The sequence below is a fragment of the Micromys minutus genome, assembly GCF_963924665.1.
Source record: "Micromys minutus genome assembly, chromosome: 14".
Taxonomy (NCBI): Eukaryota; Metazoa; Chordata; class Mammalia; order Rodentia; family Muridae; genus Micromys; species Micromys minutus.
Window position 1 is genome coordinate 52,353,172 of NC_137983.1, and position 16,530 is coordinate 52,369,701.

At 46.7% G+C, this 16,530-nt stretch overlaps 1 protein-coding gene across 2 annotated transcripts in view; it reads left to right on the forward strand.

Annotated features, from left to right (window-relative positions):
- Positions 1 to 16,530, forward strand: part of TUBGCP3 (tubulin gamma complex component 3) — a 55,279-nt gene that overhangs the window by 17,935 nt on the left and 20,814 nt on the right. For both annotated transcript variants that reach the window (XM_080928298.1, XM_080928299.1), the window contains exons 7-15: positions 1,607 to 1,725; positions 2,178 to 2,303; positions 4,732 to 4,800; positions 5,122 to 5,254; positions 6,129 to 6,295; positions 12,496 to 12,606; positions 12,836 to 12,944; positions 13,802 to 13,991; positions 15,649 to 15,784. In XM_080928298.1, coding sequence (XP_080784424.1) covers positions 1,607 to 1,725; positions 2,178 to 2,303; positions 4,732 to 4,800; positions 5,122 to 5,254; positions 6,129 to 6,295; positions 12,496 to 12,606; positions 12,836 to 12,944; positions 13,802 to 13,991; positions 15,649 to 15,784 — 1,160 coding nt within the window. The remainder of the gene's footprint in view (positions 1 to 1,606; positions 1,726 to 2,177; positions 2,304 to 4,731; positions 4,801 to 5,121; positions 5,255 to 6,128; positions 6,296 to 12,495; positions 12,607 to 12,835; positions 12,945 to 13,801; positions 13,992 to 15,648; positions 15,785 to 16,530) is intronic.

Below are 16,530 nucleotides of genomic sequence, written 5' to 3' on the forward strand. Positions count from 1 at the left end.
AGTGATTCCTTCGTGTTCATGGAATGAAACCCGGGGTCCCAGTGGGCAGATGCCTTGTGAGGTCACTTCACTGGTGTCTGCTTGGTCTGTTCCCTCTCTGTTCCCTCTCTGCCTCCTTGACCCAGTCTCCTTCCCATCTCAGTCTTCCATCCCTCCTGGGAGGCCATGCAGATCGCCAGGATGGTCGCCAGTGTTCGAGTCCAACCTCTGTGGAGGGTGGCATCCACCTTGTTTGTGATGCTAGTGTTATCACAGTGAGAGAGACCTCTGTAAGGCTTTCTTACATTTTTGTTAGGTTATCAAGGAATTGTAAGTGTCTTCCGTGAGTATGCCACATGGAGCAGTGTTTGGCAGGTTACTAGTACTGAGTTACGAGTACTGCAAAACGGGTTCTGCTTTTGGCTCATGGTCTGATGATTCAGTGCCATTTGCAGCTCAAGGTATATGAAAGCCTTTGCCCATGCAGCTGTCCCCGTGGAGAATGTTCTCAACCACATTATCCTGCCATGTGTAAGGGTGTGTACTCGGGGCCAAGCATGCTGGTGTGTGGAGTCCTCAGACCTGTGTTCCCCATATAGCCAGAGGGGAGCAGGTGAGAAGGGAGGCTAGGAGGTGGGGTAAGTAGGAACAACAATATGGCTGCTTTACTTGTTAAAGGCATAAATACTTCTTTTCAATGACAGTTTAAAAAATAATTCCAGAATCATTCCTGCTGCTTACAAGAGCTATATTTTAAGTAGAGAGTTACAAACAGGTTAAAAGTAAATGGGTGGATGATATTTGCTGTGAAACCAGCCCCAGGGGCAGAACCTCTGTTGGATAGACTTCAGCAGTGAGATGTAGGTGGGCCTTTAGAACCCGGAAGGTCTGCTCTTGAGGGAGGTTCAGTGAGTCTGGTGTGGTGTCCATGCGTGGTGGACGGGGAAGGAAAGCAGAGGAGTCGTGTGGGAATGGATAGGGATGCCATGTGAGATTGGGAGGACACTGTTAACCTGATGGATGATTGCAACAGTCCTCTCCACAGCACGAAGGATGTGTCCAAGCTGCACTCTGCCATGGCTGAGTGCTGGCTCCTGACTGTCTCTGTTCCCTCAACATCCAGAGTTCCGGCTGTTCTGACTCCTTACCCTCAGTTTTGGCTAATTCCTTAAGTTTATTAATGGTATTTGTTCAGAACTGGGGAAGCTGATATATTTTCTGAACTATGAAATCCATTTCTAGTGGTGTTAGGATCCTGTTCCTGTTTTCACCATGTAGTAAACTGGTATCACACAACTCCCTTATCATACCCTCCCTCTGGTTCATTTATGTTGTCATCTGTCTGGTGGTCACAGGACAGCTTGTCCTCAGAGGCCTTGAGGGAACCCTGCAGGAGCACCGCCCCTCTCAGGAAGCCACGCCCCTCTCAGGAAGCCACGCCCCTCTCAGGAAGCCACGCCCCTCTCAGGAAGCCACGCCCCTCTCAGGAAGCCACGCCTTTCTGTCTGACATCTCTGCTTCTTGAGCTTACTTCCCGTGTTGGTCTATGTGGTCTGGAACAGATGTGTAACACGCAGCTCACTTCATGTGGAGAGTGCTCCTCACTGTCTTACAACTCATTTTACAGGCACATTGGAAGTTACCGAAGCAGCTCTTGTGAGAGACATTCTCTACGTATTCCAGGGCATTGATGGCAAGAATATCAAAATGAGCAGCACTGAAAACTGTTACAAAGTGGAAGCGAAGGTACCAGGGCCTGCTGCAGTGTTGAGAGATAGATCCAGACACAGCTCCTTCCTAGTGCTGTCTCTGGGGCTGGGCAGATTTCGCACCGAACACGTTTCAAAGCCTGATTTGACTTCTTGCCCTGACTGTTTGTGGCTGAGGTGATAGATCTGTCACGGTCCCTCTGTGGCAGTGCCTTCCTGATGCAGGCTTCCCACATCCCTGCTCCTGTGAGTGTCTGCCCTGTCATCACGTCCCTGATGAGGACTATCAAGGTTCCTGGTGGGCGTGCCCCAGAGTGGCCCTGCACAGTAGGAGGAGCCTGGAGCCTCTCACTGTGGCCTCTCTGCTGCCGTGTCTCTTCACCCTGGTGGTGTTCATGTGTAATCCTAGACTATCAGGACAAGTGACTGGGCTAATGATGAGTTCGATAGTCACTTTGAGTTTTGACTTTATCTGTGTTTACTTTTTAGGCAAACTTAAATAAATCTTTGAGGGACACAGCAGTCCGGCTTGCTGAGTTGGGATGGTTGCATAATAAAATCAGAAAATACGCTGACCAGAGGAGTCTGGACCGCTCATTTGGACTTGTAGGTCAGGTATGTTCATCCTTGTTAGGTTTGAGGTGCTTAATCTACTTCAGGTCTGAGTGTGAGGTCACTGTCAGGGCTCTTCTTGAGGAAAGTGCCAGTCAGGGTCCACTGGGAGTGTGCAGGAACTGGTGAGGGGACGGCCTGGGGAGGGACTTTGAGGTGGGAGAGCTTGGGCCTGCCCTGTAGCAATCACTGCACCTAGAGGAAAAGGAAGGGCCCTGAGTATATAACCAGATCTGTAGGTGCCCCACATTTCTGATGCTACTGATGTGGGAAGTGGGGGCTTACTGCTATCACTGCAAGACTGCCTGGGGGGGCACTGAGGGACCTACTTCAGTGACACTTGAAGCAGGCACCTTCACCTCTTGGCTGCTAGATCTTAGGGGAGCAGCAGATATGAAGAGGAGTGTAGGGTACTTCTAAGCCTCAGCCTCTTGGGAAGGTCAGTGGTCCACGCTCTTGGTCTCTGTTGAATTCTTACAGCGCTATCGACAGAAGTGCACTGAGGGGCTCACAGAGACAGCACAGAGAGATGCTGCAGTGTGGCTGCTGTGGGGAGCATGGCAGGGCAGAGGCTGGTTTCCCTTTTCTCCCCATCCTCATGATTCTGCTTCTTACTAGAGTTAGGGTGTTTCTCACTTTTTGATTTGCGATTTCTCAGATGATTAGTGATTTTGAAAATTTTTTATATGCCCGTTGGCTTTGTCTTTTGAGAAAGTCCAGTTCTGTGCTTGTGAGAAACAGACAGTGGGGGGTCTCTCCACCCTTTTCTAGATTCTGGGTATTGACCAATTGTCAGATGTGACTTAGATATTTTCCCACTGTAGTAGCGTCATAAGCATCTCACAGTACAGGTATTAAAGTCCTGTTTTCTTATCTTGTTGACCACCCTAACAGCGTGGTATCTGTTGATATGTTCTGCAGAAGCATGAGTTGTAACACCAGCGTTTCTCTTGGCGTGCTCTGACACTGCATGGGACGCCGCACTGCAGCCTTCTCTCTGTTGTTCTGCTGCTGTAGTCAGCGAGACATGGCTGCCCATATTAGACTGCTTGAGTGCTCTTGGTAATCTGTATCCCTTCTGGGGTGTCTTTCTTTGTGTCTGTTGTCTTGGGTCACTGCTGTGCATTTTCTCCCCGAGGCCTCAGCAGAGTCCTTCTCAGATTTAACATGGGATGGGTTGTGCAGAGGGACACTGGCTTCTAGGACAGTTTCCAGTGCTGCTGCTCCTCTGGCAAGCCCAGGTGACCCAGCTGGCTCCCTCTGGCTGTGTGAGAGGAGTGTGCTCACGGAACCATGCTGTATGGTATTCTGATGTGGAACCACCAGTAATGTCAGCTGTGTAGACTGCATGTCAGACTGCAGCGTGAGCATGGATTATTAGATCAACTGTTTATATTTTATTTTTTAAGTTTGTTATGTTTGTGGTTCTGTCCCCCTGTATTCTGGGGTGGTGGTTTTGTGAAATGTGATAATGTACCTGAACAGATTCCACATCGCTGGGTCTCTGAACATTAGGGAAACTGTAGTTCAGTAAGGATTTCTGTATATTAAACCTGTCAAAGTATATGATTGGTGGTGGCAGGAGCTTCGCAAGAGTCAGCCTTCCTTGGGAGCCCAGGACTTCACTCAAGGTCTTAGTGGTTCCTTAGGTTGGGGAGTTCATCTCGAAAGTCTGACTTTTGAAGTGTTGCTGCGTGACTGCAAAGTTGGCATGTTTTGTGCTCATTTTTATAGCTATAGGAGTAAAATGTTCACTTTCTGTTCATTTTTTAACCAGAAGGGTATGTTGTATTTTATGTTCATTTTAAAACCAAAAGGGCATTTCTTTCTTCTGTGTGGTAAAATAGTTCATAATTTATGAGCTTTTGCATCGTGCTAAGGTCTGTGAAGAGCCATGGAGCCTGCATATTTATTTAACGAGGTTAGGCTTCACCCTTTGCTGGTCTGTTTATGGTAGCTTGTCTTGCAGATGCACTTTGGACTGTGTGCTCTGTTTATAGCCTCGGATTCATGCCAAAGGAATCATCACTGGACTGCAGACCCTGGGACCCTTCCTTACCACTGATTTAGTTTAGGGTAGAGATGCAGAGAGCAGTGCTCAGTGCTCTGGGTGGGAAAGTAAGCTATGCCAACACAGGCTGGTAGGCGTTCCCAATGCTTGGAAAAGCATTCAAGACGTCATTGTAACTGTAAAAACTTAAAAAGGACACCATGGTCATCCTCTAAAGTGACTCACACATGTAGCTTCATGAAAGCCTGACACCTCTCTATTTCTCTTCTGCAAGGTTCAAGCTTCTTGCTATCAAAATGGATGCTACAGTTCCAGGATTTCAGTTGCACTGAGTCCTGTGGGAAGGTGTCGTCTCCTCTGGCAGAGTGAGGCATATGTGTGCATGGCCATGCTTTAACCTTGCCTCTCCTTCCCACACAGAGTTTTTGTGCTGCGTTGCACCAAGAGCTCAAAGAATACTACAGGCTCCTCTCTGTTCTGCACTCCCAGGTAAGGATTTCCCCTGTGAGTCCTTCAAGTTTCAAGAGTTAGAAAATCAATAATGTAGAGAGGATTTGTTACTCCATACATATACAAGAGCAATCACTTCCATAGTATAAGATTTGTTCATTGCATCCTAGAGCCAATTAATTCATGTCAGGTCTGTCTACCATATGAAGACTATTTGTATGTAGCCTAGGAGTGCTGTAGTTTTACAAAGACTGTGACTTTATTCTTAGTGTAGCCGAGGCCTTGTTCTCCCCTTGTGTGGGTTTAGGGTGACGGGCTGTACTCACTAACGTCTACTTAACCTTTCCTGTTGTTTTTTAGCTCCAGCTAGAAGATGATCAGGGTGTGAATTTGGGACTAGAGAGTAGCCTCACACTGCGGCGCCTCCTGGTTTGGACATATGATCCCAAAATAAGATTAAAGACCCTTGCTGCGCTGGTAGATCACTGCCAAGGTCTCCTGAGTTCCTCTTTTCTGTGCTTCTAGACATACATGAGTACAAAACTTGTCTGTAGGTAGGGCCTGTGGTTCTGCTCTGGTTGAGGGTACTACAGATCGTAGATACAGATCATAGACACAGGCTCACAGGGAAAGTAGTCTGCCATTAGTCTGAGATGAAGCTGGGAAGGAGGTGTTGTGTGTGAAGCTGCTCCATGTCTTGCAGCAGTCTTGTCTGTCCTGTTTGGTCTTCAGCAGATGTTGCTGTCAGACCTGCTTCTGGATTCCTAGCTGTCTGCTCTCCCTTCTACTTGCACACCAGAGCAGTCTGTGTAAAACTAGGGACCACGTAAAGCCTTTGACACAAACCGACGACTGCTGTGCTTGGGTTGCTGGGACCTGGTTCTGTGGCTTCTGCACCTTCCTCAGGGGTCCTGCTGAGCCCTGGCTGCTGAGCACTGTCACACTAACCACTGCACCGCACTGCGTGGAGTTGGGCCTTGTGTGCCACACCCCAACTCTTGTCACTGCTGATCCTTAGACCCTCTGCTTCGCATGGGTACTTAGATGTGGACTAAGTGGCAACATGGAGTGTGAAGTCAAGTGTCTAGGCTGAGCAGCTGGTCACTCTTGGTCAGTTTTACAACTGGACGACTTTCTTGGCTGACTCTTACTTGAGTATGTGTGAAGCCAGAAACGGAATCTTAATACCCAGGTCTTGCTGCATGGCACACCGCTGCTGTTGTAATACAGGGAGTCTTTACTAACTGAGGAAAGCAGATGCACTTTATCTCTGCTACTTGGCTGGCTTTGGTTAGTGTTTAGAGATTGGTTTTTGCCATGAATTCAAATTTGTCTATTTCTGTGTATTTTTTCCTCATTTCCCCTAGGCCGAAAGGGGGGTGAGCTGGCCTCTGCGGTTCATGCCTACACAAAGACAGGAGACCCCTACATGAAGTCCCTGGTGCAGCACATTCTGAGCTTAGTGTCGCACCCTGTGCTGAGCTTCCTCTACCGATGGATTTATGATGGGGAGCTGGAGGACACTTACCATGAAGTAAGTGCCAGGGTGTGGGTGAGGGGCGTGGGTGAGGGGTGTGGGTGAGGGGTGTGGGTGAGGGGCGTGGGTGAGGGGCGTGGGTGAGGGGTGTGGGTGAGGGGCGTGGGTGAGGGGCTTGGGTGAGGGGCATGGGTGAGGGGCGTGGGTGAGGGGCATGGGTGAGGGGTGTGGGCACCACCTTCTCCAGTGTGCTGTATCCCAGCCATTATCTCTGCCTGTGAAGGGACTGTGCCCGCACCTCCAGTGTCACTGCTGGAGCTCTGCGAGGGGCATGTGCAGGCTCTCGGGCCGTCTGATGGCACAGGATGGGCTGCTCTCCCTGGGGCCTGGCGACTCAGCCTAGGGGAGTTGTCTTTTTACATGGCTATTTTATAAACTTGGTCAGCTTGGTGCTGATGATTTGAGTAAAGCTAGCTACTGTATTTGAAATAGAGGTGGTTACATGTGAGACAATATTCAAGTTCCTAAAAATTCCTGACACAGAACCATGTAGCAAAACCAGAGGACTTTGGCAGTTGGAGAACACACTCAAAAGTGTTGTCAGCAGCTCTAAGAAATGGAAACACAGAAACATGATAAAGCTCTATCATAAATTCACATTTGCTTCTTAGCTAAGAAGTACATAGCCACTACACAGAGTACAGCATTCATGGCAGAAACTCTGATGCTTGCCACAGAAGTGAGTGTAGGAGAGATTTTTTTAGGTAGGGAGTGGGTGGAATCCAGGCCACATGTTTGCTAGACAAACACTCCACTACTAACCTGTATCCCCAGGATTCTGTCTGGATTTCTGAAATGTGCAGTACATAACTGTTTACTACATTTCTCAGACTGATGTACTGTGATGTAGTATGGTATATATTTGGGGTATGTTTCTGACAATATCTGGTTGCTTGAAATATGAGTAAGACTTAAAGTTTGATTTATTGTGTGTATGCATGGGTGCATGCCTGTCTTTGTATGTGGATTACAGGTATGTGTCACTTTATCGAGGAGTTTTGCTTGTTTGTTTTTTAATGATATTGTTATTTTTTCTCTTTTTTCATATAATATATCCCTACCTCCTCTCCCACCCTTTCTCTCTCATTAGAATACAAATGGGCGTCTAAAAATCATAATAAATGTGGTAAAACAAAAACAAATAAGCTGGAATAGGAAAACTAAATGAGCAAACAAGAAAAAGAGCCAAAGAAGGGGCACAAGACACATAAAGATGCAGAGACACACACAGAGGTCTCATAAAAGCACAGGATTGGAAACCATAATATATACGCAAATGACTATAAGGCCAAGAAAGACAAAAAGAACCTTATTTCATTTTTTAAATTGTATGTGGGTGAGGACGGTGCCCACGGTGTCTGGAAGGGGCTCTGGCCCCTTGGAGCTGGAGCTCTAGGATCATCTCCCGTCCTCTGCAACCGTGATGTCTGCTCTGAAGCTCCGAGCTGCCTCTTATTTGTCTGTGCTCACTGAGCCATCGCTCCAGCCTTGGACTTTATAAGTTACTTATATAAGTGAGTGTGTTTGTCTGTTGAGTACCATAAAGTTAGTTCATATCGTCACTTGGCAAGCATAGCCTCAGTTCTTATCCCATGGAAAGATTTTATTGTTTTTCATGCTTTTCTTTCAAGTTAATTTAAAAAGTTTCATAAGTTCTGTAAACATCTCCTGGGTCCTTTCTTGGGTTAGCTGAGAGCTAGCATGTTCCTCCATTGATCCATCAGTCTACCCACACCAAAGATTCTGCAGTCCTAGGCCAATGCCTAACCGGAGTCACATAGTGCACTGGCAAGACCATGGGCCCCGGTCCTTTGCCAGTCCTTTTGCCCAAGTGACCTGTTGACCTGGTGACCTAGTGACCTTTGACCTGGTGTTCCTTGCTCCTTTTGCTGGTACAGGATACTGACAAGTGAACAGTTTTCTGTGAGGTGTGATGCAGTGTGGTCTTTGCTGAGGACTGCTGTTCTTGTCCCTACAGTTAACTTTGCAGTGACTTAATACCTACTCCATTGCTGCTAGGTCTGCCTCACTCAGTCTTCCCTCCTTCCTAGATCTGCATAAAGTTTGGGCTGGTCCAGGGCGTTCCTGAGCAGGTGAGACAAGCAGCACGGGCAAGATTTGCCTAAGCCCACTTTAGTCTAGAACATTGTGTGACATTTGACCATTTCCTGTCCCTGACTATAGGATCTTGATGCCCTTCATTGTCTGGTGAGCTCTATAAATAGTTTTCATTCAAGTTTTAAGTCACATTTGGGAAGATTATCTTTAACTGCAAATAGTAGATTTTTCATGCATATTTGGTAGCTTGAGAATTACTTGTGTGTTTGATTTTCTGTGTAATGAAACTCTGAGGACTTAGCCTCTTTGGCCCTCCAGTACTTCCTCAGCTATGATTTGACTGTGAAATTTAATTTTTTAAGTGCTGACTTGGTGGCTATGGAATTTCTGCAGAGGGAAGTGTTTCTAAGGCCATCAGAAGGTGTGAATACTGTCAAGAGGAACTGCAAAGGGATAAGATACTGTGAAGCTCCCATGGCACGTTCTGTCTGAGTGGCCTGAGAAGTGCCTGGTAAAGCAGTCACCTGGGTGTGCTTGTGAGAAAGAGCCCGGCGGGGACTAGTTAGGAGTGTACACCTCCTTGGGATGTGGCAGCATTTCAGAGGTAGGCTGGGGATGCAGGTTCAGCTAGAGAGGAACAGCATTCTCTGCTCTGCGTCCTTCCCCCACTGTAGCCTGTGAAACATGAGCCAGAATAAGCTGACCTGAGCAGGGAGAAGAGACATACCCACTGGCTGGAAGTTAGGTGAGGCCATTCAGTTTGGCAGATAGGAAGAATAGGAAGGGAAGGAGGGAGGCAGGGAGGGAGGAGGGAGGGAAGGAGGGAGGGAGGGAGGGAGGGAGGGAGGGAGGGAGGGAGGGAGGGAGGGAGGGAGGGAGGGAGAGACAGACAGCATGTGAGCCCAAGGCATGGAACTGATGAACAGAAGCACTCAGCATTAGTTCTCAGTTGATGGTACTGTAGGAACAGGTACAAAGGGAGCAGAGCCAGACAGGGGAAGCCCCACAGCAGGTGAGAACCTCAGCAACTGCCCTTTCAGAGAAGGCCAGAAGGTGGCGGGTGCTTAGAGCGCCACCACTGGGAATTCCTCCGCCATTGAACATCTCCTGCAGAGCTGGAGAGTTTTCTGTTAAGTAAAACCTGAGGGAGTTCCCAGACTGCAGGACTTTCCCTGACTGATTCGTGAGGAAATAAGACTGCTCAGACCTCGGGCAGATCAGTGATCTGTCAGCAATTAAGACAATTCGTGAGGCAAGGCTGTGGTGACAGGGCTTAAGAACGTACAACATGAAGGGATATTTAAGTTATCCTGTGAGGCCATCATAGCGCCACACAAGACAAATGCGTGACCACTTCTCCTAGATGTAGAAAGCCTCTGAAAGCAGAATGTAGAGTTTCACGTGTTGAAAGCATTGATAGAAAAAGGGGATTTATCTCAGTGACTCCATGGGTGGACCATAGTCTACCATCGTAACAGGCATCATAAGAATTTAGGGACACAGTCTACTCTGTTGATGCTAGAGAACTTCCTGACATTCAGCACAGTTCGGTGGTGAAATACTGAAACCTTCACAGAAAAGGTCTTGCTTTGGGACAGTCACAGTTACAGTCTGACTGGCGAGAGGCTGTCAGCCTGGTCTCTGGTCGAAGAATGAGACAATGTGTATCTGTCAACACTCCTACTCAGCATTGTGCTCATGCTAGCAAGACAGGAATGGAGAGGAATCCAATCCAGGAGAAAAGATCCATCTTGGGTGACATGATCTTAACATGAAGAATGCTAAGTGTGCACTGTATAGGAAAACACTGGGAATGAGGTGCACCTGTGTCTTGTACTAAGGTTCTCAGACTAGCAGACTGCCAGTCAGTGACAGAAACCCTTGTTTCTCTATGCTCAGTAAATGTTGCCAACACAAAATAGAGAAAACAGCTCTACTCACATCAAACATTAAATACTTAGGGATGAATTTAGCCAACCACACTCCAGCCGGGCACCCTTTGAAATACTGTAACATGAGCGTTTGCCTAGTCCGTGCCCTTTGTGATACTAGGAAGCTGACTGGATTTTGGCCTCTGAAGGGGCTGTGAGCTTTCTTAGGTACTAAGCTGGTGTCCTGGGTCTGATTCTGACTATAGAATCCTGCTGACAGCTGATTCCTAGAAACCGAGCTGCATGCTAAGGGAATCTCCCCTTTGCTACTGTTTTGGGGTGGGGAGGGCACATTTGTCTAGCAGTTAATGAGAAATCAGGGTACAGCGATGTTTTATTTTTTCCTAGATTCCTTCTGTGATTGACATAGTGGTAGAAATTGAAGGACCTTGAGGGGAAATGCATCAATATAATGTGGGCTTATTGCAATTATGTTCTGACCTTGGTTCTGCCTCTGCCACCATATATGTCTCTGAGTTCATTATATTCTAAAGATGAGTACACCCTTTGTGCTCACTACTGGCTGTATGGAGAGCGATTGCACGCTCCTGTGCCCTAGATGAAGCAATGTGTTCGTGACTTCCAAAGATGACTGAATTGTCTGGGAGGTTTTTAATAGTTTAAATTAAAATTTCTTATTGTTCACACTGATAGAAACCCAGCTGCTCTCAAACTATCAGGATAAATTGGTGTGGTGTCTATAAAAACTAGCTCTTGTGGTTAAGTGAATAACAGAGGAATATAATTTATATGCAATTAATCTAATCTGTTGAATGGCAAGCCTAAGGGCAGTCGTGGCACAGTGACGGTAACCAGGGAGATGCTTGGGGTGGGTTTATAGCATTTTCTTGTTTCTCTCAGGGTTAATTTCAGTATGTGCTACATGATAACCTCATCATAACGGAGTATTTATTTCCCCAAGCTGCCTCTGTAATGTATTTAAGTTGGAAAGGCATCATAAAGCAAGAGTATAAGGTAGATTAATTAGTTAGAAACAAATGATCCCTTCGCTCTGGTCACGAGAATGTCAGCATTTGAAAACTTGGTCTGCAAAGTCATGTGTGAGACCTCATCATGACTGACAGTCATTCGTCTTGCCTTGGGTTTCTGAAGCCAGAGCTTGCTAACTGCTTGAGAGAATGATGCCAAGACAACAGACACAGCAGAATATTTAGCTGGTACCAATTGCTAAAGCTTTTCTGATCACACGTCTGTGTGCTTTAAAGGTCTCGATGGTCTAAGCACATCTGGCAGAGGAAGGTGGGCTGGTGTGATCACCAGTGGGTATACTTGTGCTTCCCCAGTCTCAGCTGGGCTGCACACCATGTCACACCATGTCACACCTCAGTGTTTCTTGGAAGTAAATGATGTCACTTTCTGACATTAAATTGTTCTTCATCAACTTCTTATAAAGTTCTTTGAAATCCTGACTAGCTATTAGTATATGCTCTGTATTTGTAAATTAAGTTCACATCTTGGTTTTGAAAATATTAGTACTTTTCTTCAAGTTCCTGGAAATCTGACAAAGTAACTTTATTTTTAATGGTTCCATGATCGTTCGTTATAGATCATAGATGTAGTCACTTGCTTTTTTGACATTTTCCCAACAACACTGGCTTTATTCATCAATTGTAGTATTGTAAGATAAATCACTGTTAGAATTAATAAATCTAGTAGGTTCCGGCTTACAAGTTATTTGTTTACTAATTTTTTTTTGAGTGCCGAGAAAGTGCTGGAGTTGCATGTGAACACCACGGCCACACGTCAAGCCCTCAGGACACGGGTCCTCAAGGCTGCCAGGGAGGGCTTCACGGCACTCACACTGGTGTCACTCCTAAGTCTCCAAGGAGAGGGGAAACTTGCTTTTGTTATGGTTTGGTTTTAATTATCTGGAACACAACATAGCTATCTGTCCAGAGTGCTTTGCCAAACAAGTTTATTGTATAAGTGAGTGGACTCTTTGTGTCTGAATAACTTTATAATAATGTCCTTGTTGCTATAACTAATATTTTCACAAGTATTCATTTTATTTTAATGTTTGGTTTTTTGAAACAGGGTTTCTCTGCTTGACCCTGGCTGACCTGGAACTTTCTCTGTAGACCAGGCTGGTCTTGAACTCAGGGGTCCACCTGCCTCTGCCTCCCAAGTGCACGGCCATGGCTCGGCTTTTCGGAAGTATCCTAACGCTCAGTGTCTTTTCACTCCTAGTTTTTTGTGGCGTCAGATCCAACTGTTAAAGCCGACCGTCTGTGGCATGACAAGTACACCCTGAGGAAATCCATGATCCCGTCCTTCATTACGATGGACCAGTCTAGGAAGGTAGGCAGGCTGGATGCTGCCTTTCCGTGTCGACGGCCACTGCTGTGTTTTGTACCGTGCTGCTGTGTGTGTTGGTGTGCTGTGTGCTGTTTGAGCTCCTACAGCTCATTGGTAGAGATCAGTGCTTATGCCCTGTGTTTTTAAGTGAGTAGCTAATGTGGAATGTGGGGTATTTAACGTGTTTGGACCGCTAACTTGTCCGAAGGTCACAGCTTATTTTCCTTTTTAGGTCCTTTTGATAGGAAAGTCAATAAATTTCTTGCACCAAGTTTGTCACGATCAGACACCTACTACAAAAATGATAGCAGTGACCAAGTCGGCAGAGTCACCCCGTGACGGTATGGCTGCTGTGGTAGTGGTGACGGTAGGGATGGGGTGGTGATGGTCATGTGGTGATGACGGCGTGAGAGGGTGAGTGTGACCAGTGGTAGGGACCCTGGAGGTGATGGTGATAATGTTTCTTAGAGCTCTCTACTGCATAGTATCTATATACCTAGATCACTAAAATATGTTCATACAGAGCATGTATGATCATGCGTGTGATCTCTATTTCTGCATGGATGCTCAAATTCTTTAACGTGGAGTTAAATAGTGGCATTGAGTCAAGCAAACTGTTATCATGGCTTTATTCCCATGACGATGAAAAGACAGTAAGTAAGCAAGGCAGGATCTGCCTGCCATGATTTACAGGTTCCCTTGCCAGCTGGTGGAAATCTGCCACCGTCCCTCTGCCTTTTCTCTCTTTTCCTGGCAGCTTATCTCCAGTTTACTGGTGCTCTTGCTATCCTGAGTCTTTTACTTTGCATAGGAAGAGATGGGACCTAGAGCTAGATTGGGGAAGACCCGTGTTTAAGAGGTAGATAAGGAGTCAGAAGACCGTAGTACTGGGGTTATGACCTTTCCCACCATGCTTAGATCATACAAGTGGTGAGAGGGTCCCCAGAGTCTTGGTCCTGATGTTTGTGAGACAAGTTAAGTGAGATCCTTGAGCTCATGCGCAGTGCTGGGTCTGTTCCTCCTGTGAATCAAATGCCAGCACCTCCTCTGTCCAGGATGTGCTGGCCTTTGGGCATTGACCATGCCTGGGTTGGATCTACACTGATGGGTTGGCTCTGGTTCTATATATGCCTTTACTGTCTCTTGGTTAGGATATTTGATACATATGGATGTGTGCCTGTCCGTCTTGTTTTTACAGCTGCAGATTTATTCACAGACTTAGAAAACGCATTTCAAGGGAAAATTGATGCTGCTTATTTTGAGACCAGCAAATATCTGTTGGATGTCCTCAATAAAAAGTACAGTCTGCTGGAGCACATGCAGGCCATGCGGCGGTACTTGCTGCTTGGCCAAGGAGACTTCATACGGCACTTAATGGATTTGCTAAAGTGAGAAACTCCATCTTTAACATGATAAGGACTTAACAATTTTTCTTTAAGGGAACAAGTGACATCAGGAGATGTGTTGAACTTTTACAAATCTGTGTTTAAAACAATCTCTACATAGATCAAGTTTTCCTGGATTAAATCCTTACAGTCGTCTCTGGTATAGCCAGCAGACCATCAGATGTGTGCCATGTTCATGGCGCAAGTTCACGAGGAAATCCATGTCCCTGTGAACATCATGGCGTATGCAGTGACTCCCTGAGTGGGTGGAGTTGGAGCTAGTCACAGTTAACTTTGGCTTCTGTTTGAAATGAATTTGATGAATGTGTATTTGACATTGGCTTCTTAGTCCATGTGCTTTATGCAGCCTGACAACATGGCCCCTCTCACTGTGCCCTTGTGGCCTTCCTCCTGTCGCAGAACATCCAGACCTGGTGTAGCTCAGGGCTCTGGACAGGGCTGATGGTCAGATACTTTCACTGAAGTATTTGAAGGGTGTTGTCCTTGCTGTGTCTCAGGATTCACTTTAATAATAATTAATTGAGTAATAAATTGTTCCCTCAGAACAAGAAAATGGCAGTTATCTTTACACCTCGCCTGTGCTAACGAAGCTGGTATTTTGGGCTCGTGGCCTCGAAGTGAGTCTGACTTCCCAGGAGGTTCTCCCCAGCTGTCCCAGGGAAGTCTGGGTGCTGGTGCCCTGAAACAGCTGAGTTGGAGCTGATGGTTGATGGTGTGGATGTCAGCAGGCCCATGAATATAGAGCATTCACACCAGAAGTGAAGAGCTTTCTCAGAGTTAAAGCGGATGTGACAAGGAGCTGTTAGAGAGAGGGTGCTCTCGTGGTGCTGGCCTACAGTGGCAGTGCACGGGCGAGGTGTGCTGTTCTCAGAGCCACCAGCCTGTCTCCTGTTGGCTGCAGGTCTAATGGGATTTGTGCCTTTTCACTGTGCCTCTGCCCAGCACCGCGCAGGCACACCCGAGATGATTGCATTTCTTTAGTCAGAGGAGTGGGAGCTTCACGGAAACATAGACTTTAGCAATGAACACGCCTTAGCTGGGTGCTGGGGTGATGGTGCCAGGCCCTTTGGAACTATGATGTCTATATTTAGTTGCATAGACTTAGGGTTTTGTAGGAAATTGAAACAATCCTGCCATAAGCCAGCCATAATTTGGAAACTGTCAAAATGCTACAGCACATATAAGTTCTTTCAGCCAAAGCTGAATGAAAATTAATGTTTTTAATATTTTGAAGAAATATGCTTTCTACAACCTTGTTGGCAATTAATGTCATGAGTTTTTCTTAATGAAGCAGAGTTGGAGTTTTTAAAAATGTTTTGATAAATTTTGAGCACAGGGGTAAGAGAACCATGCAGGAAGACAGGAAAACACTCCAAAGCCTGGTATGGGCGCCTCAGGGTCTCGTTTTGCTGTCTTCGAAGTGGTTGTATGCGTGGTTCTGGAGCAGTGCCCATCCAAGGACTCTTGAGGAACCTAATTAGACCACAGAGTGCTTGCTTGGGCACCATGATGCTTTTATAACTACATTTAACTATTCAATTTACCTTTTCAGTTTTTGAGCTTTTACTTTTTTAATTAATATATTTTTTTAAAACTTCAAGTAATAACAGCTTTAATTTTAAACACCTTTTTTTTAAAGACCAGAACTTGTTCGACCAGCAACAACTTTGTATCAGCATAACTTGACGGGGATTCTTGAAACTGCTGTAAGAGCCACCAATGCCCAGTTTGATAGCCCGGAGATCCTTAGGAGGCTAGATGTGAGGCTTCTGGAGGTAAGGGGGCCTGTGAGGGGGCTGTGAGGGTGCTGGGGGTGTGTGAGGGTGCTGGGGGTGTGTGAGGGTGCTGGGGATGTGTGAGGGTGCTGGGGGTGTGTGAGGGTGCTGGGGGTGTGTGAGGGTGCTGTGTGAGGGTGCTGGGGGTGTGTGAGGGTGCTGGGGGTGTGTGAGGGTGCTGGGGGTGTGTGAGGGTGCTGTGTGAGGGTGCTGGGGGTGTGTGAGGGTGCTGGGGGTGTGTGAGGGTGCTGGGGGTCTGTGAGGGTGCTGTGTGAGAGTGCACACCTTACTGAGGGGATAGGTTCCATCAAGCATGGGAGCATCACAGGTGCTTGGTGGTGTGAGCCATATTTAATAGTACATTGGAGCTGACGCCCATGGTCAGTAGGCAGGGACTGAATCTGCTCCTTAGACCAATGGTGTCTGGAGGTGGTCTGCAGAAGGGTTGTGCTTAGTATGAGCATGAACCCTCACGGCCTGATTCGCCTCATTCCTGTAAACCCACTGACTTTATTATTATTATTATTTTTGAAATGCAGGCTTTTTAAGTTTTTGAGCCTGATAGATGGTGTGGGTTTGTCATAAAAAGGTTCTGAACCTGAGTGTGTCTGTACTGTTCATTCAGAACAATGCCACTCATTCCTGCATGATCGCAGAGTACTGGGGTGTGCTCCTCTGCTCTGCTCGCTCGCTGGGATGCTGGTGCAGATGGGACAGATCCCTGCTTGCACAGCAGAGCGCTTCCG